Source organism: Galeopterus variegatus, unplaced genomic scaffold (assembly GCF_000696425.1).
Source record: "Galeopterus variegatus unplaced genomic scaffold, G_variegatus-3.0.2 Scaffold6136, whole genome shotgun sequence".
NCBI classification, from domain to species: domain Eukaryota; kingdom Metazoa; phylum Chordata; class Mammalia; order Dermoptera; family Cynocephalidae; genus Galeopterus; species Galeopterus variegatus.
In genome coordinates, this window is record NW_007732247.1 from 64617 (window position 1) to 91160 (window position 26544).

Consider the following 26544-nt stretch of genomic DNA (forward strand, 5'->3'; position numbering starts at 1 on the left):
GTGTGCGTGTGTGCGTGTGCGTGCGTGCGTGTGCGTGCGTGCGTGTGTGCGCGTGCGTGCGTGTGTGCTTGTGCGCGCGTGCGTGCGTGCGCGCGTGTGTGTGCGTGCGCGCGTGCGTGTGCGTGTGTGCGTGCGTGCGTGTGTGCGCGTGCGTGTGTGTGTGCGTGTGTGCTTGTGCGCGCGTGTGTGCTTGTGCGCGTGTGTGCGTGCGTGCGTGTGTGTGTGCGTGTGTGTGTGTTGGGGGTAGCCACACTTGTAGTGCTGACATGGGGGCTAGCTTCTGCATCTGTGGGTGATGGACATAGTTAGGGAGTGATGGTGAGCTGCACAAACACTCCAAGGGGCCTGAAATTCGAGCAGGACCTCCTCTTCCTCCTCCTGGTCCTTTTTCGGCTTCAACTTCCTAGGGCCAATCCAGCTGCAGGTCACTTTCCTCAGCTGTCAGGACTGAGGTGACAGAAGGTGAGGGGTCTGCTTTAATAACAAGGATAACCACCACTGACTAAACCCTCCAAATACTGGACACCTCCGTTCACGGTCCCTGTTCCTTTGTGAAATGGGGCTATGATTCCAGAAAGCCACAGAAGCAGGACTTGAATCCGGGCCCATGAGACTCGCAAGCTGTGCTCAGGCTGCTGGAACAGTGGCTCCTGAATGCCTGCTGCTGTCTCGGTGCTGGTGTGGGCACATGGGCACCACCCGGAGAGCGTGTTTCAAATGCTCATTCCCCAGAGGCTTTAACTCAGTAGATCTGGAGGTGGCCCAAGATCTGTGCTTCTAACCGCACCTCCGGGACTGCGATCCCCACCAGGCCCGGAGCCCTGCGGGCGCCCCCGCCGCCCCTCTGGGCCATCTGTCAGAATCTCCCCCTTGCTCCTCTGCCTCTCCTGCCCAGATGCCCTCACTTCCCACTGAACCCCTCACATTGCCATGTTTACAGTGCACTGCTGCTCACCCCCACTGAGACTGAGAAAATACCACACACCAGAAAATGCCAGAACCTCAGAGGCCCCCCAACACAAAGCCCCATGGTACAGATGGCACAAGTGAGGCCACACTGCAGGGGTGGAGCTGAGGAGCAAGGACCCCTTTCTGCGCAGAGAGAAAGCATTTTCTTTGTCACCTCTCCCCCAGGGTGACGGAGACGGAGACACAAAGGATTATTGAAAGCCCATTTTTCCTGAGCAAGGAGAGGTCCAAAGGGGTTAAATCCCAGGAGATGACTTCTTCAAGAGAGAAGGAATTTCTAGGAAAATGACCCCAAACTAGGTTTTCTCTTGGTTTTTATTATCTGGGCAAAAGTTACAGAAAAGAACAAAAGTGGTTAATCAGTCATAGTGAAAACATAAACAAACTGGCTACATAACAATTTTCATTAAAGCAGGTGCAACTTAAAAATAGTTTAAGCAATTTACCATCAAAGGAGTCATAAAACTAAGGTATGTGACATAGGAAAGAACCAATGAGATCATCGTTATGGCAACAGTTAGTTCCCTAGGAAATTTAGAAAAGCAGTTGAAGGTGAAATGTGGAACCAGCGCTAATTGGCAGAGTAGCCTTGAAGCTTTCAGGACACATATTTTCCCATAATTAGGTTTAGCTGCACCAAGGGCATCTGCCCTTAGAGCAAGCCCTTTTGCTGTGTTAAAATTTTCATATTCACACCAGAGACCTTTTAGTCCTGTGAAAGTTTTCTGTTTTTTCCCAAGCTTAGCATTTTTATGTGCAATACTAAAAGGTTAGGTTATTCCTCAAACTACAAGGCTTTGGCCTTGCTAAAACTACAAAGCTGTGGCCCTACTATGCTACAGCCTAGACTAAAGGGCTTTGGCCCTTCTAACAGCCAGGGACTGTTGTCCTACTAAGAGATCCTACTAAGCTACAGCCTGACCTAAGGACTGTGGTCCTCATCTAAGGGCTGTGGCCCTACTAGGCTAAAGGTTAAACCCTGTGAAATACGTGCGCTTTATTCATGTTAGCACTCTCACATTCTTCGGCGGCTGGGAGGCAGCTTTTCTGGGAAAGTCCAGGCAGGGCGGGATGTGAGGCCACACCCCAGGAGGTTTCGGGAATTTGCCTGGATGGGCAAAGTTTATTTGGGAGCTGACCTTCAAAGCCTCTATAGGTGGAAAGGAAATAGCTGTTCTGGCCATAGGCTTTGGTGACTTTGTGTTGGGACGTTGCCTACCCTGGGCAGCCCCTGTCCCTCTTGTTAATGAAACATCCCTGCTGGCTCAGAGGGGCTCTTCTACCTCGGCTCAGCTCTGTTCCATGTGTCTCCCACCACCCCTCTCCTGACACGTCTCCCCCCACATCCCCTTCCCCTCTCCTTCACCCGTGGCTGGGTGGGCAGATCCCCTCTCCTGTCCCGTTGAGAACAGATCCTGCCTGATCCTCTGACTCAGCTGGCCACAGGTTCTCCACAGCTGTGGAAGGAGGTGATGCTGGGCTGCGCTGAGGGTTTCCTTTCCTTCCCAAGCATAGATCAGGCCTCAGTGAAAACCCCCTGCCTGCTGGGCCAAGACCCTCGGCCCAGGAGGCTGGCCCTGCCCTTCCATAATTGACAAGAGCCCCTTTTCTCGGGCAAGTGCCAAGAGCATTGTGCAGTGCCCCATGCCAGGCACTGCTTAGAAGGAGTCAGCAGAATGGCCGAGGGCTCCACAACACAGAGTGGGGGCTCTGGAGGATGGGGACTTCCCTGATTTCTGTGCCCATGGGAGCCCCTTCTGCCTCCTCTCACGCTGAGCCCCCAGCCGGTGGCCACAGGGTCACTGGGCAATAATGGAGAGAATACAGCAGCTGAGAGTGTCCCAGGGGTCAGCAGGTGGGGCAGCCAGGGCCAAGCTCAGAGGAGCTGCCCGCTCTGTGTCCCCTGGGGAGCCCCAGATACTCAGGCACTGTGCACCCAGCCCTCAGCCTTCACTGCTGCATCCCCCAGTGCTCACACGGGGCAGGCCACATGTCCCATTTATCCTTTGAGAATTAGAGTAGAAAATGTAGCTCCAGGTCACTGGAAAGATAATGGATCTGGCTTGAGGCCAGGTGGCAGCCGGACCAGGGGGTGTGTTCACTTCCCCGCCCCCTCCAGCAGCCCAGCTCTTCTTGCCAATAGGACCCAGTCCCTACCCCTGCTCTCTGTGCTGGTGAGGGAGAGTGAGGGTCTTCCCAGAAATGTCACCTGCTGCTCACTCATGCATTCGTTCCGTAAATATTTACTGAGAGTCTACGAAGTGCCTGGCACTGTGCTAGGTGTTGAGGATACAGCAGTGACCAAAACAGAATGTCATGGAGATGATGTTCAAAGGAAGCGTCCCATTTTACTCATCTCTAGATGGCCAGTGCCAAGCGTGGGGGGTCCTTGTCTGTGTCTGATGAGCAGGTGGATGGAGGTTCAATTTATCACCATGGACTGTCAGAGCTAGAAAGGCCCTGATGCTTCAGCTCTGCTTAGCAGACACTGTTTGAGCACGTGTGCAAGGGGCCATGCTAGGTCTGGGGTGCAAAGATGGGTTAGACACACGGCCTGCCTTCGGAGAGCTCACTGTTGGTGAGACACTAAGCCCAGTTGAAGGGAAGATGCGGTCCTGGGAGCATGTGCAGAGTGCAGGGCAGGGGGTAAGCTAACCTGCATTTTGCAGATGAAATAATAACTGACACATATTGAGTGCTTTTTTGCTGCAAGGAGCTGTGCCCAAGGAGCTTATGTTTATTGGCTCATGAGGACACTGAAGCCCAGGGAGGAAGGATCTTATTCAGTCACTCATCAGTGTGAGCAGAGCCAAAGCTAGACCCCGACTTCTAGGAGTTTGGAGCACAGTATGTTCCTTCTCCCTCCACCCCAGCCCCTGGGGATCAACCAACCTTAGCAGATGCAGCCGAGAGAAGGCTTGGGATGGGGTGACATCGCTCATATAAGGATTGGGCTGCTCACTTGCAATGTAAAGGAAATTTTCAAGGCCATTGATGTCTGAGAGCCATTGCCTCGGAGGTGGTGCAGCCACTACTCTGGCTCTTAGATGTCCCTGAAGGAGCAAGGCTGAGGGTTTGAGCCAGAGCTCCCCCGCCCTGCTCATAGATCCCATGGAGATCCCAGTTTCCACGTGGGCAGTGCTGGCCCAGAGCTGAGTCTTGGTGGTGTCTAGGCCTGGAAGATGGTGGCCATTGGGCCCCTGCAGAGTCTGCATGTTCCTGATAGATGGAGGGTTCTCTCAGTTCATGTCCCAAAGAGGTGAGGCAGAGGAGTGTTCCAGCTCGGGAGAGTGTGGATGGTGGCCTGTGATCCACTCCCACTGTTGACAAAAACAACATCTATGCGATTGGCAGTGTGTGGCTAGGGAATCATTTGATCCTGAATATAGACTGACATCGTGTTTGAGGCCAGAGGGCATGAGAAGCATGTCTGTACTTCTTAGGTTTCATTTATGTCCCACACTCTGCTGGAAACCCTCCGTGATTATCTCATTTAAGATGAAAGTGCTGATAATCTCTTGCAGAAGGCAACAAACACCCATGAAATAAAGCAAACAATACAAGACAGTGCTAAATTGAGAAGCAGGGCGACATCATGGTTAGGCACAGAGCATCAGAGAAGGCTGCACACTGTGTGAATGGATGTGCAGTGCACAACCCATGCAACTGTACAGGACACCCTGATTAGGCCCACAGTTCATGGCATCATTAATTCGACAAAAATTTAGTGCAAGTTTACCATGTGTTAAGCATGATTTCAGACACGGGGCAGCAGCAGAGAACAAGACACAGCATCGCCCTCGTGTAGCTTACGTTCTAGTTTCGAAGTCAGACAGACTGAGGCTTGAGTCCTGGCTTTACCACTGTGTTAATTAATCCCACTAAGCTTTGTCTTCCTCTTCTGTAAAGTGGAAACAATGATATGTGCTTCATAGAGTTGTGGTGAGTAATTGAAACGATACTGAGTTTCAAGTCTGACACATGGAAGGCCCTCAGCAAATGAGAGCCAGCACTGTCACTACTAGTGGGTTATAGGGAGAAAGGGTGGCAAAAGTTGAGGGAGAAGGGAGCTCACAAGATGTGCTGGACTCAGCTCAGCAGGAGCAGGAGTTGGGGCAGCCCTTGAAGGATGGTTAAGCTTGCTGAAGCCCAGAGGGACAGGTCTTCTAGGGATGGTGTCACAAGGAAGGCAGGGAAAGGGGAGTGAGGCTGTTGTGGGCCAGTATGGAGCACCCTGATATGGGGACCATATTTTCCCAAACAGACAGTCAAGACACACATGATCTGGCAAAGAAGTTCTGTGTTTCCTCCAGATGTGAGAAGCTGTCTAAGAAAAGGTGTGCTCTTCAAAATATTGGGATTTGGGGAGATTTCAGTATTTTATTAGGACCTGAGAGTCTGTCTCTTGACAATTTGAGAAGTGTGAGCCCCAAAGGTTGAGCACACTGAAGGATAAGTTTAGAGGGTTGGGGGGGAACAGGTATGTGGGCCCCTCAAAGGCCAAGCAAATAAGCTGGCTCTGATGAGACAGAGGAAAGGGAGCTGACTCAACAGAAATCACCCTCTTATACAGAAAAGGATTTGGGGCTTCACAGATTTAAGGGCCTAGGAGTGGGGACAGCGGAGAACCAGACTTGGAACATGGGTCAGCGCCACGACAGCTCCTCAGGGCCCAGTCCTTGGCCACTCTGGGCTGGAGGGTCTGATTGGCCAAACCTAGTCATGTGCCCCCCGCACTCCCCGGGCATCAGAGGAGCCTGGGTAGGAGGCATGCCCCTGCTTCAGCTTCTGTGGTGGAAGGTGGGCACTGCATCCCACCAGTGCAGCACACAGTGGGAGCGTCCCCCAAATCAGGGAGGGCTTGGATGCCCAGCTGCCAAAATATCCTACGAACAGTTACACACACATGCAAGATTCTGGAGGGGTTGCACAAGGAAAGTAATAATGATAGGAGGCTGATCTCCCCCTGGGGTGCAAGAAGAGACTGGCACAGTGAGACCAATTAGAAGATGGCTGGAGTGGATGGACCTGGAGAGGAAGGGGCAGATGTAAGGGCATTTGTTAGGATTAATTTATCCGAGGCCTCCGGGAATAGAGAGGCATAGGGAGTCCCAGAGGCTTAGCAAGGGGCTCAGAATGGTAACAGCTGTCCAAGCTCTAGGAGATCACGTGTGCCCAGGCCAGCATGCAGACATCAGCTCATTTCCCACTGTGATGGACTGCTCAGGCCTCCCCAGATACTGCTGAGAAGGATTGTTGGGCTCAGGCAGGACTCAGTGAATGATTAGCAATGCCTGCTATAGAAGCAGAAGTCCCAAGGGGTGGCAAGTGTACCACGTGTGTGGTATCTCTGTCCTTCAACAATGTCTCCACTTTTCAGAGGGAGAAACTGAGACCTAGAGAGGCAGAGCCTTGTCCAGGGACATTCAGCCAGTGAGCAGCAGCACTGAGGTGAAAACCCAGGTCTCCTGACTCCCAGGCTGTGCTCTGCCACTGCAGCGGTTAGTAATGCTCCCCAATCCCAGGGCAGAAATAATAACCCTACCTGAGTTTCCCTTCACGCTGCAGGAGACACAGGTGGAGTCGGGGTGTTGTAGGAAGGGCTTCAGGTGGGAGGGCTGCTCTTTTCCTCCTCCTTCCCTGGGTCAGAGGGCAAATGGAAGAAGGGATTTTTATACTCTTGGCAGCAGCCCCTGAAAACGCAAGAAGATCTGGTGGGCCCTACTGAGTTGGCCTCTGGGATAGCAGACATTCAGGCCTCTTGGCCAAAAAGCAGAAGACCAGACTGGAAACTGGCTCCTGCCTGACCTTGACTGAGCTCCACATGCTCAAGGTCATCCGCGTCTACATCTCTCTCCAGGCTACCCCATTTGGGGTGGATTCCTCTGGGGAGCAGGCCCTGATGTTCAGGAGGGTCTCTGGGGGGAACCATCGGGTTCTGGAGGAGCCTGAAGGAGGATGGCCCATTGGGGGCCAAGAAATGGGAAGACACTGAGGACCCTGGAGCTGATCCCATGGTGGTCCGGACCCTGTGTCCCCAGTGCTCCCTGCCTGCTGGGAGAACATGGCTCTGTGGCAGGAGGAGAAAGCCAGTGCAAGCACTTTCTTTTTCTCTTGATTGTCTGCCTGAACCAGAAATGTGCTTTTCAACTCATTGTAAAATGAACAACGTGAAGGCTTTTCCCACAATTTGCATAGATGCTGTCATTTTTTTGCTGCTTCTTCCACATTTCCAGCAGTTGCAGATTTTTGTGTACCACCCCCCTTCCCCACTGTGGGACACTGGGACATAATGGTGGGACTGGGATGTGGGGAGACTCCCCTTCCCTTGGTGGTCCCCTGCCCCATCACACTCAAGGCCTCGAATGCCAGGAAAGGGCGGTTTCGGGTCTCGGGTGCACCTGCCTCACCCCCTTCCTGCAGGGCTTGTTCCACCGCCCAGGGAGGCAGTGTGGCCTCAGACAGAGTCCTGGCAGGTTCTGGCCACAATGCCACCCTCTCCGTGTGGTTGCATGACATTGGACAAGAGAGTCACTGACTCTAAGCCTCAGGTTTCTAATCTGTCAAATGGGAAGAAGGTGTTTAACCTCAGCTGCCCCTCCTGTCCTGTCTGAGAACAGGTGACATGGGGCCCCTCCCTGGGGTATGAACTCAGTGGATACACGTAGCAATCATTGAAAGTTGTCTTCACGCCCTGCCAGGTGCAGTGGGAAAGGAATGAGATTGGAGTTGAGTGCCTCGGGTGAGCTTCCTGACACTGTGATTTCAAGCAAACTCCGTAATTTCTCTGAGCCTTGGTTTTCACACATGTGAAATGGGACTGACAAAGATGTTTGTAAAAGCTCTTGGTGTTTTATTGGAGAACTGTATAAACTGTTTATTCCTGTAGGAAGACACACAGCTTAGGAGAGGTTTGGACATACTTGTGGGTGAGAGTCATGCTAGATGGTGTGGTTGCACGAGGGCTTCAGCGTCATGGAGGGCCTCGCTCCAGCAGTGCCCCCTCAGGGACATGCCCCCTGCCCAAGCATAACATAATTCTCCCTCTGCAGTGATTGCCTGGTACCTCAGGGTCCCCCTGCAGTCCATTCTTCTGGATTAAACCATCAGTGGCTCCCTGTTGCCCATGGGGTACAATCCAGACTCCTTCATGGGGCCAGCAAGTTCCCGAATGGCCTGATCTGAGCCTTCCTCTGCGGCCTTGTCTCTGTCTTCCCATTTGGTTTCCCCACATAGGCCTTGGGACGACTTTGCAGGTGCCAGTCCTTGTATGTCTTAAATATTCCTCCATGTCCCCCCTCCATCCCTGGCTGTGTGCTTTCGTGGCTTGGGGTCTGCAGCGGCTCCTCAGGGAAGGCTCTCCTGATTTCCAGGACTCTAGTGCTTGCCCTGCTCTGGGCTCTGACAGCACCCCCTGCATTTCCCCCATGCGAGCACAGCCCATCCTGCACTGCAGTTGTCTAGCTCTTTGTCTTTCTCCCCTGATAGACTGTGAGCAGCCAAGGGCAAAGACTCACAACCCCTTCCCAGGATACCCCATCAAAACCCCCACCCGGTCACCTTCCCTGCAGGTTTGCACAGCAGGTTTGGAGTCTTCTCATCTTCTTTATGTGTTGTAGCACAGGGTTTTATAAAAAGGGCCAGCAGTTGGGACATCTAAGGACAATCATGAGTCTGAGGTCTGCAGAGAGTGGCAGGAATCCCCAGGCCCTAGAGACCCAGGCAGCTCTCTCCCCAACACACACACATTCACTTCCTGTCACTCAGCATCTTCCTATCCCAGGCTCACGAGCCTCTTATCCCTTCTTCTGGGGTCTGCAAAAGGATACTGCCCAGGACCGAGGACAAAGGTGGCTCCAGCGCCTCTTCCTCCTGCAGCCTGGGAGAACAGGGTGTCTCCAAGAGCTGAAATACAGCAGAAACAGAATTGCTATCGCTCTTCACCAAACAAATCCATCAACACACCAGGGGGCCCTTCCACGCCCTCTCTAGCACACACCCGCACACATACGCCCAGAAATTTTAGTTGGAAAGACGAGCAAACCTGTCTCCATCTTGACAAACATTCTTTTATCATTATAAAAGAATGAGGGGAAAAATCAAAACAGGCAGTCAGGAAGTGAGGGGGCCTTCTGAGGTGCCTAATTTAGAACCTTCATGACCTTTGTCATACACTCATCCCTTTGACTCTAAATCTACCCCTGAAGCTCAGCCCCAGGTCCAGAATTTCTTGAGGTCAGGAGAGCAGGATCAGAATAATCTGCCAACATGGGAGAGGCCATCTGTCTATCCACTAGATGAATATTTTCTGGGTGCCAAGGCTGGGCATGTGCAGAAAAGGGAAGGAGGTCCAGGCTGAAGGACAATGTGTACAAAGACCCAGAGGTGGGAGACAGGGTGACCATCATTCACCCACCCATTCACCCAGATTGCGTTGTTGCTATGAGCCAGGCATGGTGTGAGGCCTTGAAGATGCCTCGGCCGTGATCACTGTCTTCATGCTGTTCACAGCCTGGCAATAGGGCTGAACCAGGAACCAAAGGCCATCCCATGCGAGAGAAGCATTGGAGGCGGGGTGTATAGTGTGTGTGTAGCCATGTGTATGGCATGGGCAATGGGGTGAGAGTGTTAAAGCAGGATCATGCTGGGACTACATCAGCTCTGATGCCTGGATAAGGAGTTTGGCTTTTAAGGTCTAGGCAATAAGGAGTCATTGAAGACCTTGGAGCAGGGGAATTATTGCAGCAGAGACATACTCTAGGGAAATTATGCAACAGTGTATAAGATGGATTGGAGAGAGAACTGAAGAGGGCAGACATAGAGGCAAGGAGATAAATGAGTGGGCCCACTTCAGAAATCCTGCAGAACAATGCTGCCAGCTCTAGAGTAAATAAAGCCCTCTCCCCAAAAGAGATGTCCTGGAAATCTGCCTGAGAATATGAAAACCCCAGGAGAGTACACTTGGACCAAGCAGCTTTCTCTAAAAGGCTCCTGTCAATACGGACATAGATGACCTAGAAGAAGAAATGGACTAGCTCGTTATCCCCCAGTGTCCTCCTTTGATAGAGGCAAGGAGATAAATGAGTGGGCCCACTTCAGAAATCCTGCAGAACAATGCTGCCAGCTCTAGAGTAAATAAAGCCCTCTACCCAAAAGAGATGTCCTAGAAATCTGCCTGAGAATATGAAAACCCCAGGAGAGTACACTTGGACCAAGCAGCTTTCTCTAAAAGGCTCCTGTCAGTATGGACATAGATGACCTAGAAGAAGAAATGGACTAGCTCGTTATCCCCCAGTGTCCTCCTTTGAAAGCTTTTGTTTGCTGGATTAACCAGCCAAAGAGAGCAGGGTCCTGAAGTTGGGGACATGAGACAGTAAGTTTTGATTGGGATGGAGAGAGGGAAAGTACAGAGTCAGAGGCCTGGGCAGAAATTGCCACAGGAGAGGAGCTTGTGTGTGTGTGTTGGGGACAGTCGCTGGCAAATAAGGGTGGAGCAGCCGGCACTTTGGATGAACACCCATGTTTAGGAACATGAGATGCCCTCCCACCCCACAGTGGTACCCAGAACTCTGAACCTGCATGAGGTCATTCTGGCTCTGTCACTGCCAGGTAGTATGACCAGGGGCAAGTTTCCTCATCTGTGAAGTCCTCTTCCCTGCATGATATTAATTAAGATAATGTATGGGCAAGTGTCGAGGGCTGTGTAAATGTGAGCTGGGGGCAAAGCCTCCTTCAAACCCAGGAACCTGGGACACGGGGGGCCTGACCTTTGCCCAGGGCTTTGGAGAAGACTATGGTGCCTATTTAGAATGACTCTCTCTGTCTTATTCAATATTAACTTCTGTCTATAGGTGAGACAGCCGAGAAGACTGCAGGCGGCCTAATGGGATGGTCTGGGATGCACGGGGCAGCACACAGAGGAGGAAATGTGAGGACGGGGGTGGCCCATCCAAAAACATCTCCCACATTGAGACTTGGGGTTCCACCCGTAGATCACCCATCTCCTGGGTTCAGCATTATCTAGTGCCCTGGATTCTCCTCTAAATGTTTATCACCTAATGCGACTTCTGTCTTCCTATGCTTTATCTGTGGCTTCTACCAATGGGCCTGTATTACATGTGCATGATAATGTTCTTTAATTGCTCACCCTCCCCCACATTGGGTAAGACTGACAGCCAGCCAGCCTCTGGCCCCGTCTTAGAATGCGGGAGGCCCAGACCCAGCAGAATATGGAGTCTCTAGGGTAGTGGTTTCCAGACTTTGCTGCTGCCCATTGGAGTCACTTGAGGAATCTTTAAAAAATACTGATGCTTGGCTCCCACCTCTTGGACATTATGATTAAATTGATATGGGGTACAACCTCATCACTGGGATTTTTAAAACTTCCCAAGTGATTCTAAAATGTAGCAAAGTTTGGGAACCACTAGGTGGAGGGGAGAGACTGGGTGAGAAAGGAGTGAAGGAAGGGAGGGTCTCCAAGAACAAATTTAGGGGGCTTCACAACTGAGTTGCCCCCAGCCACTATGGGACCCGCACTAGAAATGTTGAGGTTCTACTGACAACTTTTCCCTCAAGTTACCTGGTGTCTCCTCCATGCTGAAGTAGAAGCTAGAACAGCAGAGGTGACTTAGAGGCAGACAGTGCAAGTCCCAGCTCCTGGCTTCCCCTTCAGCAAGTCACTTCCCAGAGCTCAGTTTTCTCATCCGTAAAATGGATTGTTACCAGAGGATTATAAGGGTTTAATAAAACTTTATAGGGTTGTTACAAGGATTAAATAAAATAGTGCATGTAAGTTGCTTAGTACAAGGCCTAGCACTTTGTGAGCACTCCTCAAATAGTCTTTACTACCATCATGGTCTTTTTCATGGTAATTATAGTATTGCCACCCTGTCTTTCTGACAGTGGATCTGATGAGAAACCCTACATTCTGTCCTGCTACCCAGAGGCAAGGCACACTTGTGGTTGCACTTGTGCCTTGCTTCATGTAGTACTGAGGGCAGCCACGAAGGAGCAGAAAAGTGTTAGACCAGGGTCTGGGAATCTAGGAAACCCAGCGAGGCCAGGGCTATGTTCCAGGTCATCCAGCCAGTGAGTGCAGGAACTGGGCGTGGAAACCCTACCTCCGAAGGAGCAGAAAAGTGTTAGACCAGGGTCTGGGAATCTAGGAAACCCAGCGAGGCCGGGGCTATGTTCCAGGTCATCCAGCCAGTGAGTGCAGGAACTGGGCGTGGAAACCCTACCTCCTGCTCAGTCTGTTCTGCCTCGCTAAGCTGATTCTCCAGGAAAGAACGCATTTTGCTTCTGTGTACAAAACTCAGCTCTGCAGTGATGGAAGATTCCAGGAAGCTGAAGCTGCAGTGCAGGTTGTTTTGAAACGATCTCATCCTCAGTCAGCTCCCTGGGTTCAGAGAAAGCCTGGACAGGGGCCCAGAGCACCCAGTGTTCTCCTGGACAGCTGTACCCCACACTGCCAGCCTTTCCAAGGGAGGACCTGGCTACAGCTGCCCGTGTACACGCCATAGATGACCTGAGCCTACTCTGAGCCTACTTTCAATTAATTATATAATTTTACTCTATTTCAAAGATCTATTTCCCCCCAGACCACTCATGTGGCAACAAGGGAGTAGAGAAACCTGTTCATCAATAAACAAATACATTTATATTCCACAAAAGCTTTTGAAACATGTAGATCTGGTACACACCAGTCTGCATCTCATTTATTTAAGAACTGTTTGCCTAAAACCAGAGAGGAATATTTTCAATCAAGGCCATGGTGATGGGGTTTTCTTTTTTTTTTTAACCTATCTTTTTAATAAAAATTTTAAATGTTTATTATAGAAGAATTGGAAGACACTAATAATATCCAGCTAGCCAGAGACTGCCACCATTTACATTTTGATGCATTTTCTTGCAGATTGGGTGTTTTTTAAGAGATAGGGATCATTTTATACGTATAACTTGATTCCGTTTTGCTAAATGTTAGATCTTTAGCAATTCCCATGCCACTAAGTATTCTTTGGAAATATGATTTTAAATGACCTCATGATGTTCCGTGATATTGGTGTGCTGTAATTCATTTTGGCTTGCTCCTTTGTTGTTCCATTGTAAATAACATGGCAGTGAATGTCTTAGTGTGCTTCTCTGTTGATTTCCCTGGGGTAAATTCCCAAAGTGGAATTATTGGCCAAAAGCCAGAACCTTTGAAAAGTTTAGAGAGGTCCTGTCAAATGGACCTCTGGAAAAGTAGCCATCCTTTACAGTCCCACCCATCTTGGGTCAGAGAGCCTGTGTCCCAACTGCTCCTAACTCTGTCAATGGGCAGAGAGAGTATATTTGAGATACCGCATGATCCCCAGCACCGGGCTGCTCCTTGAGAAGACTTAGGGTACACAACATCTGCCGTCCAACACTTGACACCGAAGGTCTGTCTTAGCATGGGGGGCTAAATTTGTTCTTTGAGCCCTGCAGGGTAAACCCCCCACCAGCAGCATGAAAATCTCCCTAATGATCATAGACTCCAGGTAATAGGCTTCCCCACCCCATGCAGCAAGGCCTCTGCCCAGCTCTGTAGAGGCTGGAGCTGTCTGACGTTTGAGGACCAGATGGTAGGTTGAACCCTGGACCCCCGAGAGGCCTACCACAGGGCCATTCTGTGAGCTGACCATCTGGACAGTCATTCTAAAGTTATGTAACACTGAAAAATTTTGACTCCCTAGAAGCTCCCTAAACTTTTGTTTTCTCAGCTGAAAAATGGAGTTGTTAGGAGGATTAAATTTGATTATATTTGTAAACCAACATAGACTTGATTATATTAATATAATCTTATACTGACAACAGCTATCAGTGTTGGTGTTGGTATTAGGATGGGTACTAGTGTATTCGTATTAGGTATGAGAGGCAGTGTTGCGCGGCAGTGAAGAGCCAGGCTTGGGAGACAGACAGATCTGAGTCTGGTCTCTGGTCACACCCTGTGTATGTACAGAAACAGGAACTCGCACAACAGAGGCACTTGTGGGGTTTGGGGAGAGGACTGTTCACAGTTTTAAAAATTCAGAATAAGTTTTCTTTAGAACATCTGGCACAGGTGTTTGTTTGTTCTTTAATTTTTATGTCAAATTAATAAATGTGCGGAGTTCATAAAATCTCACAGCACTACAGGCCTGTAGTACTACAAGTGATGTGCTGGAGTCAACCTGCACTCATGAGAGTCTATTGTTAAATTTTTAGGAGTTTTGCAAGCTGATTGTTAAACACAGTCATTATTAAAAATTAAATTGCATAAACTTACAATTAAATAATTTAAGCAAAAACAGAGGTACCAGTACTAAATATTAAAAATTCATCACTTCCTAATTATTTTAATACTATCCATGTTCTTTTTTTTCTTTTTATGACAAGTTTTGTTTTTGTTTTTTGGCAGCTGTCTAGTATGGGGATCCGATTCCTTGACTTTGGTGCTAGCAATACCATGCTCTAACCAGCTGAGCTAACTGGCCAGTCCCCATCTGTGTTCTTGAGGTTATTTATGTCTATTACATTGTTTATAGTGGAAATATTATATAATAGTGTGCAACTGAGAGTATCTTCTAACTCTGTATTTGCTGACCTCACCTCTTTAGCCTGAAATTAGCGATGGTGGGAATATTTACACCACTGAAATTGGCAAATGCTACACATGTGGGACTTTTTTCCCTGGAGACCCATTTGTTAAACATCTCCCCAGGTCACAACTGCCTGTAACCTCAGTTCCTGTCCCTGCTTGCTACATTCCCCACTTCCTATTCCCAAAATGTAGCTACTTGCATTTCTTTCAGCTTTTTCGTTTGGTGCTTACTCCCATATTTCTTAACTACTTGCTTTTTCTACAGTGCTTTGATTTTTTAAATCTTAGACACTGCCTATTGACTTCCTATTATGGAAAATGTGGCTCTAGCTCTGTTCCTGCTCTATCCCCCTTCTTACTACACTCACACATGCTTTCCCTGCCTCTGGTCTAGCATATTATAACACAACTCTTGCTTAAATAAATATTCAGGATTGACATTACAACTATGTAAACATTGTACATAAATCATTATGCGCTATGATTACTTTAGCTTTCTTATACGGCATTTTTTTCCTGGAGTTAATAATTGCATTTTTAAATTTGCTTGATTTCTCTACAAAACAGTGCTTTTCAAACTTTTCTATTTAGAAATGGAACTCATCTTTTAAACAAAATTTTATGTAGAACCCTAAACCCTACTATATGAAAAGGAAAATTAGAGCTGCCGGGTTGAAAGGGGGTCCTTCCCTTCAGGGCTGCTGCATACAGCCAAGCAGGTTGTGTACTGTGAAATTCTAGGGGCCACCATTCACATAAACAACAGTGTGATACAGTCATGAAAGCTGTATTTGCCCACCCCATTGGGGAATGCATCCATGGTGTAAAGAGAGGTCCACCTGGAAGTATACATTACCTCAGGATCATTCTCTGCTTTAAAAAAACTTATTCCATTTGATTCTGTACCCCACAAATATATATAATCAATACGAAATAAAATAAAATAAAAAGACTATTCCCTTCCCCAGTGTGGGGCTCTGGCCCTTCCCCATTCTGAATAGGTTCCAACAATCTTGCTTAAACTGTCCCTCCAGAGTATCACCCACAGACTGCTGGCTAGAGCTCCTGTGAGCTGATGGCCACCTATTGACTGATTCAGTGCCCCTCAGATTTTCCTGGGTTGGGCTGGGTGCCAAAGGCTTCATTGCGGACAGCTTTACTCAGGGAACGCTCAGATGCAGCCTTTGAGATCAGAGGTAAGAAATGGCTCTGTCAGAGAGTAAGTGAGCGGTGGAAGCAGACAGTGCAGGCCCTGTCTGCCCATGGAAAGTCAGAGCTGGAGGAGGGGGGCTGATTGACAATGGACAGTGGGGTTCAAAAAAACTCGCCTTTGAGAGTCACACCTGTGTGGGAAGCCCAGCTCTGCTTTCAGCCAGTTGACCTTGGGCAAGCTGCTTCACCTCTGGGCCTTAATTTTATCATACCTAGTTAACAGGCTTGTTGTGAGCCTTAAAGATAATCTGTAACCCTCATAAATCCCAGTGTCACATGTGGCTCAGTCTCTGCTTAGAGTCTCATTTAAAAAATCATGCTCTGGGCCGGCCCGGTGGTGCACTGGAGAGTGCGTTGTGGCGGCGCTCCCGCCGAGGGTTCGGATCCCATGTGGAGACCAGTTCCCGCTCACTGGCTGAGCGCGGTGCGGGCGCGACACCGCGGGTTGCGATCCCGTTACCAGTCAGTAAAAAAGACAAAAAGAAAAAAAAAAATCATGCTCTAACAACCCAAAAGTAACTGAAAAAATATTCCAAACCTAGCTGCTTCCCTCATAAAATGTTGAGGCAGGGCCGGCCCGGTGGTGCACTGGAGAGTGTGCTGTGGCGGCGCTCCCGCCGAGGGTTCGGATCCCATGTGGAGACCAGTTCCCGCTCACTGACACCGCGGGTTGCGATCCCGTTACCAGTCAGTAAAAAAGACAAAAAGAAAAAAAAAAAAATCATGCTCTAACAGCCCAAAAGTAACTGAAAAAATATTCCAAACCTAGCTGCTTCCCTCATAAAATGTTGAGGCAGTGCCCATTCATAACTGATAGAAACACTCCCCAAATTCTCTCCCTCTATTCTCTAATTTTCCCAGGATGTATAGTATCAGTGAAATTCTCCTGGTTCCAGCCTCTGAGGCTGTTTTCCTCTCTCTCTTTCTCTGCCTCATTCCTCCCCCTCCACACCACTGCTGTTTTCTCCAGGCCTGTTTTGCTCTACCCCTCCTGACATTGCTGTGTCACAAAAGACCAAACGACTGGAAATGAGCTGATAGGGGTTCAAGCAGGAAGTGGGTGGGGAAGAGATTACAGCAGGGTGCACACTCTGCATGACTCTTCCTCCATCTCACTGGGAAGTTCAGGCACACGGTGGTGGGAAAAAGTTCTCTTCCTCCTTACTAAAAGTGGGCGGTCCTTTAGGCAGGTCATACCTCAAGGACTGCCCACTTTTCTGACCATCTGCCACTATTAGCAAATAGGAAGTGACTAGAAAAACCTCCTTTTCTTCTTTCCTAAAAAGACCTGATGGAGGCCCGGCTTCTACCTACAGTTCCTTCACCCTTCCCTGCCACTTTGGTAGCCACTAATCATGGAACAGCCTGTTCCTACACCCAGACACATCCCTTGTTTCCTCTTTTTGTGGACTCCTTTCCCCTCCCGGGATGTCTTTCAGGTCATGTGCTGAGCACCTACTGTGTGCCAGGCCTGTAAGGAGCTGCACATTCAGAGATAAGGAAGACACAGCCCCTGTCTTCAGTTGCTCACAGACAAACAGAAAAAGACCGTCAATCAGATGTGCTTGTGTCATAACAGAGGGAAGCACAGAATGCTGTGAGAGCACAGAGGAGGAGCTCTTACCCTGTGGAGGGATCAGAGAAGACTTCCTGGAGGAGGTGTCATCTAACTGTAAAATAATAACTACTATCATATATTGAAAAATCACTATGATGATAATCTCTACAGTACGTGCTTTGCTATACACATTAGCTCATTTAATCTTCAGAACAATGCTAAGAAGTAGGTGTTGCTGTCCTCATTTTCAAAATGAGGAAACAGCCTCTGAGAAGCTCACTTCCCAAGGCCACACAGCTAAAAAGTGGCAGAGCTGTGATTCAAACACAGGCCTGTGTGACTCCAAAGCCCGTGCTTTCAGCCACAGGGCACTGTACACAGGAGTTCAGGATGCACACTGCACAAGGATGCCCATTCACGTCATAGATAGAACAACTTATATAGGAATGTCTGGGTGGACCCAGAGGTTTGGGCCTCTCTGCTGACTCCTGGAACAGCAGGAAAGAGCCTCCTCCTGATACAAACCTGACCGTGTCATCTCCTCTGGGGGGCAGAGGGGAGTATGGGCACTGGGGAGAGGAGGTGCACCCCAGTGACTTGGTAAGTATGAACGGGCGAGAAAGTAGGCATGGTGTGTGCTGCCTGGACCTCTGCCCACCAGGCTATGGTCATTCCAGTAGATAGTAGCATCTTAACTTGAGGAAGGGGCACCTTTTCCTAATTTGCACAGAGGTGTCCTATGGACCAGCAGTGGCCCTGCCACACTGTTCTGCTGTGTGGCCTCCCCCTACCACTGTTCAGAGTGTTGGGGAGGATGCAGCCACAGAGCAATTTGGCCCAGCCCAATTCAGCCAGCTGGGACTCAAAGACAAATAAGACATAGGTGGGTCCTCAAGGACCTTCCAGTCTAGTTGGGAAACCCAGAAAAAAGGACTTTTCTTTCAGAGCCACCCTGGGGCTATTGAACTAATTCCTTCTTTCTCTCTCTTTCTCCTCTGCAGACAGGCAGGATTGAACCCAACCACCCTAAGGTCTGTGGTCACCAAGGCAATGTGCTGGACATCAAGTGGAACCCCTTCATCGACAACATCATTGCCTCATGCTCAGAGGACACATCGGTGAGCAGCAGGGTGCTCCCTGAGGAGGTCGGGCTTACGGGGGCTCCTCCCTGCTTCCTCTTGGGGCCTCCCTCCTTTCACTGCCCCCCTCCTCCCTTTGCCCTTCTTCCATCCTCTTTGTCATCCTTCCAGCTGTCCCAGGATAGGGAGGAAGGGACTTAGGTTAGGACTGAGGGAGCGAATCCATGGAGTGTTTGACAGATCTTGTGCCTTTAGTGTGATTGAGTTTGAAAGTGTTGATTTTTGTAGGTGAGAATTAGAACAAAAAAATTAAGTGTGTGATTCAGCACTCTTCTGTGATCTCAAAAGAAGGAGGTCAGGAGCAGGGATGTGGGAAAGGAGCAAGGGGGAAAGGAAGGCGACGGATGTGCCAGGAGGAAGAGAGCTCTCGCTCCATCTGGTTGTCCTCTGTGAGTCGTGGTTTCTAGGGAAGAACACTGGGCTGAGAGAATTGTCATGACTTGTCCTAGGACCCACATTGGTAGCCCAGAGCTTGAACACCAGGTATCCCACCACTTGATGGGAACAGAGAAGAAGTAGGAGGGAAATGAGGAAGAGAGAGCAGGGAGAGAGGACAGACAGGAGAGGTGGAGATGGGGGAAAGGAGGGAAGAGACAACTTAGAGGGCGGATAAAGAATCCAGAGAGAGTGAAACTTGATGCTGCTTTCTGGCCACTCTTTACTCGGCTCTGCTGGCTTTCACAGGTACAGGTAGGGTCAGAGGTGTTGGCGGTAGCCCCCATGTTTCTGGAAAGGGGCCCCATGCTGTTCCCCACATTACCCCTGCGCAACATCGACACACCAGCTTGTATGCAACAGGGGATTTCAGAGCCTCAGCTGAGCTCGTAGGGAGGGTCTTGGTGTTCCCAAATGAAGGAAGATCAGTCTTCCAGTCAGGCTACCAGTATCTACCTGATGCTCACTGGCGTAGCCTGGGTTCAGGTTAGACTGCCAGGATATTGGAACTGGAAGGAACTTCAGAGCTCATGTCTGCCTGTCTTCCCAGACTGGAATGTGAGCTGTAGAGACCATAGCCTGTTTGACTCTGAACCCCAAGCATCCGCCACAGGGCCTGGTACTTAATAAATGCCTAGTAGGTACTGGATAGGATGGATGGATGGATGGTTAGATAAATAGATGAATGGATGGATGGATGAGTAGATGGATGGATGGATGGATGGTTAGATAAATAGATGAATGGATGGATGGATGAGTAGATGGATGGATGGATGGATAGATGGGTTGTTGGATCGATGGGTAGGTAGATGGATGGATGGCTGAATGCATGAATGGATGGATGTATAGGTAGATGGATGGAAGGATGGATAGATGGATTGTTGGATGGATGACTACATAGATGGATGCATGGATGGATGGATGGATGAGTAGATGGATGTATGGATGGATAGATGGGTTGTTGGATCGATGGGTAGGTAGATGGATGGATGGCTGAATGCATGAATGGATGGATGGATAGGTAGATGGATGGAAGGATGGATAGATGGATTGTTGGATGGATGACTACATAGATGGATAGAGAGATGCATGAATGAATGGATGATTGATAGATGAAAGAATGGAAGAAAGTGACTAGATAAGTAGATGACTCGATGGTGGGTGGATGGATAGATGGATGAAAGATAAACGAATGAGTGAATGAGTGTCAATTATCCAAAGAAAGAGAGATTCACAATAAATAGTCTCCATCAATTCACAAAGGTGGGGTGAGGTCAGCTGCCACAGTATGTAGTACCTGGGAGAACGGTGGGGAGGGGGCTAGGAGAGTGGAGTGGGCTTCACCAGCTCCTGGTGTCAAAGCCCTGTGCCATTGGAGAGGATTCCTGATAGCAGCAGCAGTGAGGGCAGGGCCCACGTGAACGGAGAGTGCAAGAATTTGTGGTGAGGACGGTTCATCGGGTTTGCTTACTTTCTTCAGCAGCCCCAGAACCAAGGTGATCAGGGGACAGTGATCTGGGGTCAGGACATAGGTAGAGCAGAGCTACAGAAGGTGGGCACAAGGTGATGGAGCCCAGGAAGGATGATGAAGCTGGGGGGCAGAGGGGACAGTGATGTCACCGGTTACTGCCTGGGCTCAGTGGGAGAGGGCAGACAGAGGCCCTGCCCATCCTCTCCTAGATGCAGGGAGCCCAAGAAGGAGCACAGTGACCACTGCTGGCTCTATCCCTGCCTGCTGAGGTGTTGGGTGACTGTCACCAGCCGGCCGGGAGCAGACCCCTCTGAAACTTGGGGCTGCCTTTTACTGAGCTCCTGCACCCACCCTGGGCTGGGCACTTTACATACATTTAGCTTTCACTGCCACCCCCAAACTGAGGGGCAGGGGCAGTTGCACAGCTAGGAAGTAGAGGGGCAAGGGCTTTACCTGGGGCTGCTGGCTCCAAAGCCCGTGCTCTTCCTGTCCCGCCAAGCTTCATCATCATAGGAATCAAAAGATAGTGACTGCTGGAAGCTCTAGGGCTCTCCTGGTGTCTCCTGTCTCCTCTGGGACCCACTGGGTAAAAGAGCAGCAGTGTCCATCCTGATGTGGAGGAGGGACAGGGTTAGGCCGGGCTCTCGGCATCACTGGCAGCCCTGGCTCCTCCTCAGGTCACAACTTCTCTGTCTGACCCAGGCAAGATGGACCTTTCCAGTTCCAGCTCAGCACCTTATTTCCCCTGACAGGTGCCTCATGCTCACTCCAGGATCCCAGGTGACAAACAAGACACCCATCCTGTGTATTCGAGAAAAGCATAAGGCTGTACCCCAGCCACATAAGCCAAGCAGCTCTCTTCAGTTTCACACACACAGATTGAGGGACCACAGCATACCCGGGAGGTCCAAAGAGAGCTCGACCGTGGAATCTGGTAGACCTGGGATTGAATCTTGGCTCTGCCATTTACCAGCTGGGTGACCAAGGGAGTGTTACTTAAACTCTCTAAGCTTCGTCTGAGCCTTTAGACAGTTTTTCTCATCTTAAAATAGTAATAATAATACCTCCCTGCAGCAGTTACAATGAGGTTGAAAGGAAGTCTGTGCCTAGCACTATACCTAGCACCTCATAAATGCATGCTAATCTCAGTCCCGCTCTGGAAACACTTCCAGCAGAGAGGCAGGGCTCTACCCACTCACTGAAATGCAATGCAGGATGAGGTCACTGCATCTGTTGAAGGCCACACGAAGGGCTGTGCACACAGAGGAGACAGGGACTGATTTTGACCAAGGTGCAGGAAGGGGGAAAGGAGGTTAGGGAGAGCTGGCCCTTAGAGAAGCAGGACCTTGAGCGGTAGAAAGAGTTAAAAAAAGAAATCCTGGGAAGAGGCCCAGCAAGGCAAAGGCCTGGAGAGAATGTGTCTGGTGTGGCTGGAGCCCTGAGGTGGTCAGTGAGGGGAGTGGGCAAGAGAGGAGGCTGCGAAGGGAGGTTGGGACTAGAGGGAAAAGGCTTGGGATGCAGGGTGCGCAGGTGAATTTGGTAGTGAGGCCTGTGCCTCAAGGCATGTGCCGTGTGGGAGATGCTACGCACTCCAGGGGATCAGGGAAGGGGAGCTGTGAGGATCGAGGGCTCATGGCCAGCTTTCTGCATGAGGAGGGGCCGGAGTTAGCTGAACAGACTGGGATGGGGATCAGTGGGGAGAAGGGGGTGGCTGGGAGGAGTGAAGGGAAAGGACACCGGCTTGGGGCACAGAGGGGGAGGGCCTGGCCAGGGCAGCTGATCAGAGACAAGCAGATTAAGTCTCTGGGTCAGAGAGGAAATAAGCTCTGGCTCTGCCTACCAGGCCAGCTGCCCCAGAAGTGGCAGCTCAGAGCCCAACCTTACTCCTCTGTGTCTACTCCTCCCCAGCCTCAGGGCCAGGGGTCTTGGCTCTGGAGCCAGCAGGCCCTTGAGGCTGGAGCCCAGCCCCTCCAGGAGCAGGGCACACTGAGGCAAGGTGGACGCTCCTCACCCAAGGTCATAGGGCACCTCACCAACAACTCTGGCATTACAGGGAGGAAACTGAGGCTTAGAGCCATGACAGGCTGAGAATACTGATCCATCAAAAGTTCACTGTTTACAGCACAGCATCTTCTCTGCACAGGGCCCGTGCTGCACAATGAAGGCATGCCAGGGAAGGCAACCCTTGCCAGGGGCCTGGGAGGGGGCAGGGCATAAGGGACAGGAGCCCACAGCTCCAAGGGGAACACGAGGGGGCTGTCAACACTGGCGTGGCTCTTCTGAAGGGAAGGCAACCCTTGCCAGGGGCCTGGGAGGGGGCAGGGCGTAAGGAACAGGAGCCCACAGCTCCAAGGGGAACACGAGGGGGCTGTCAACACTGGCGTGGCTCTTCTGCCCAGCCTCCCTGCCTCCATCGAAGCACCTCAACGCAGGCCTCAGAGACCCCCTCCCTTAACTCGTTCCAGCCTGAATGATCAACTAATGGCACATCCAGCATGACAGCCAGAACCAGGGTTGGGAGGCCAGTCAGCAGAGCCACGATGTGCCAGGCACATGCTACATGCCGGGGCTGGGGAGGGCAGCGCCCAGAGGGGCCCAGAGAGAAGCTCTCTCGGCAGCAGGTCTGGCCATTCACCCTGGTAGTGCCTGAGCCCCCTCCACAGCCATCCCTCCTCTGCCCCCTTCTCGTCCCTTGGAACATCAAGAGCACACTGAAGGGATCTAATGAGCACCCATTCCCCCGGCTGCTTTCCCAGATGCCCATCCCTGAAAAACCTCTGGTGGAATCAATCCCTCCCCCCTCCGCCGCCCCATCCCTCAGGACCAGCCTCCCCACCCGCAGAGCATGAAGAGGTCCTCCAGAGTCTGACCTCTGTCCCTCCAGGGGTCCGATGGAACCTACCCAAGCCCCTTCCCAAGGGGCCTCCGTCCTGAGGGAGGGGTGGGGGCCATAACTCTCCCTGGCATCTGGCAGAATCCAGTTCTTTCCGCCGCTGGGTGATGTCACCTATTGTTGAAGGGCTGTGCTTTTTATAGCTTCTGCCGCAGCTAGGGAGGGCGGCTGGCAGGCGGCAGGGAAGGGCGCTATCGGTTTCCAAGCCTCGTGCTCCCAGCCCTTCTTGGGGGGCCAGCAGCCACAGAGAGAGAGAGAGAGAGAGGTTTGTGACATCTCAAGGAGAGGGAGAGAGTGATCCCAGGAGAGAGAGGGAGGGGGAAGCAGCCCCTCTCCCTGGTGGGCCGAGCTCAGCATCTTTCCTTTGCCTTCCGTTCAAGCCCTCCCCACTTGAGAGAGATGACGCCCCTCCCAGAGGAGCTGGGGGAGGGAGGAGGTGGAATGTGAGCCCTGCTGGAAGCCACCCACCACCCTGCCACCCCACTCCACCTCCTCACTCCCCCCCCCACACACACAAGCTCGAGAACCAGAACCTGTTGTTGCTGAAAGGGAGCAGTGCACTCTTTTAGAGATGGGGGAAGGTAGCCCTGAGAGGCCAGTGACCTGTCTGGGTCCTTACCAACAAACCCAGGAGCTGCAGAGAAAGCGGCAGTGTGGTTCAGTGGTTATGCAACCAGGCTCAGGAGTTCTTAGCCCTAGGTTCAAATCCTGGCTCTGCCACTTCCCAGCTATCTGGGCACCAGATGCCCTATTGTAAAATAGGAATCCTATTGGGCTCATTGTGAGAACTAAATGAACGTAAAAGTGTTCTGTGTATCTTAAGTACCCCATAAACATTAACTGTTACTTCCTTCTCCTTCGGTGGGGACACAAAAGTTTTAATAACTCTCCCCAGTGAGGGGTGGCCAGAGGGCTGGGAGTCAGACAGAGACCCAGGCCTCCAGGCCACTGCTCTCATTCCATTCTATGTCATTCTTTATTTGCTCAGCCCCCAAATAGGCCTTCCACCACTGGCTTCCCAGACAGACTAAGCTGAATGCTGAGCCTCAAAATCCAGAAGAGAAACCCCCCACCTGAGTCCCCCTTCCAAATAAGGAAGGGGTAATTCCCCATCTGTCCAGCCTGCTTACCCAGGTTGGGGGTGATTCATTGCTGAACTTGCTGATGATAGGAAGCTTCTGGGCTTCTTAGATTCTTCCATTCATTCATTCATCCAATAAATATGTCTTGGGTACCTATTATGTGCCAGGAATTGTTCCCCACACTGGAGGTACAGTAGTGGATTAAAAGAGTCCATACCTGTTTGGTGGAGTTGGTGGAGTTGGTGGAGCTGACCCTCCAGTGGGAGGCCTGGCAGCTTGTCTGTGCCCCAAGAAGGGCAATGATTTCTAGATACTTGAAGCCACTGTTTCCTGGAATAGTTAAGCAGAAGGACAGACCATGTCCTTTTCTGGTGGATGGCTCTAATCCAGGGAAGAAGGAAAGATTGGGAAGGGCAGGAGTTTGGAAGAGAGGAAGAGGAGTGGTTTGCCTGATTCAAATTCTGAGTTTGAATTCCAGCTCCTCCCTTCCTAGCTGTGTGACCTGGGCAAGTTTCCTATGCTCTCTGTGCCTCGTTCCCTTATCTGTGTAAGGACAATCAGTAATAATAATAATAACACTTATTATGCTTTCATCAGTTCAACCGCACATTTACCATTTCATTAATCCTCTGGCAACCTGCTCCCAGGATGCTCGGCAGCAGATGCTCAATAATGCTTTTTTCTGGGCCCTGAGGTGGTCTCTCCTACCTCTCTGGGTTTGGTGTAATTTGTTTCCCATACTGGGAAACAGTGATGTGGGTGGAGGACATCAGCATTAAAGCTGACTTTGAGATTCTACCTCTTGGCTAGGTGAATAACAATAAACTCAGTTTCTAGTAATAAACATAATAATTGACAAGAAAGGGCAGGTGAGAGTTCAAGGAGCCTCCTGGCTCTGAGCAAGACCCTCTCAGTGTCCCTCCTCTCACTGCAGGAGATGTGAGGGTTGCTGGGCCCTTGGCCCCGGCATCATATCTGTTCAGTGGCTAGATGGAAATTCCAGGGGCTAATGACTGTGTACTGTAGAACAGCTGAATTGGATGCTTCTAGAGGGCGGAAACTATATCTTATTCTTTCCTGACCCTCCCCAAACAGTCTTTTTTTTAAAGTAGTTGAAAGGTTGGAATTCAGATCTCCCAGCTACTCAGGGCCACTGTGAACTCCAGCTCCTTCCCTGTGCTCCTATGGCACACCTACAGACAGTAAGTTAAAGTAGTTGAAAGGTTGGAATTCAGATCTCCCAGCTACTTAGGGCCACTGTGAACTCCAGCTCCTTCCCTGTGCTCCTATGGCACACCTACAGACAGTAAGTACATTTGTCCCTCCACATCTAGGGGGGATTGGTTCCAGGATCCTACACAGATACCAAAATCTGTGAATGGTCAAGTCCCTTATATAAAATGGCCTAGTATTTGCATATAACCTATGCACATCCTCCCGTGTACTTCAAATCATCTCTAGGTTACTTATAATATCTAATGCAATGTAAATGCTACGTAAATAGTTGCTATAGAGTATTGTTTAGGGAATAATTACAAGAAAAAAAGTCTGTACATGTTCAGTATAGACTCAACTACCCATCTTTTTTTCCTGAATATCTTCGGTCGGTGGTTGGTTGAATGCACAGATGCAGACTCGCAGATACAGAGGGCCTATGTACTGTCTGTTTGCTGTAGCTGTGTAACGAGCAGATCCCCTAAATGGAGCATTCTTTTCCTTAGGAATAGTGTCATCAGAGGGGCTTAGTAGACCCTAGTCCTAAGTCACTAGCAACCACAACCCTCAAGGTGTCAGAAAGCAGAATTCCAACGAGATACCTTCATAATCATGTAAACATTATAAAGATGAAACTTATGCTGCCTTCTGTAAAATGGAGACAGAGTTTATACTATATGTATCGACCACACAGGGGCAACAAAATGCACGTGAAGAATAAACTCAATCCCATCTAAAGCTTGACCTATATAAAACTTGTATATCATTTCTTAATTAATTTGAGCATCCTTAAGTATTATTAAGTCCTTGTTCATCTGCTCGGTGGTGATATATTTTATCTTTATCTGGTCTTCAGAGCAACTCTATTGTATGGGTATAATTATTCTTACAGATGAGAAGACTGCGGCTCAGAGAGGCTAAATAACATGGCCAAAGGCTCACAGCCAGTAAGGTCAGAGTCTCGATT

The 26544-nt window shown here is 50.1% G+C and overlaps 1 protein-coding gene across 1 annotated transcript in view; it reads left to right on the forward strand.

The window, feature by feature from the left end:
• CORO2B (coronin, actin binding protein, 2B) overlaps positions 1-26544 on the forward strand; it is a 76875-nt gene that overhangs the window by 26870 nt on the left and 23461 nt on the right. Inside the window, exon 2 of the mRNA XM_008590480.1 lies at positions 18344-18460. Coding sequence (XP_008588702.1) covers positions 18344-18460 — 117 coding nt within the window. The remainder of the gene's footprint in view (positions 1-18343; positions 18461-26544) is intronic.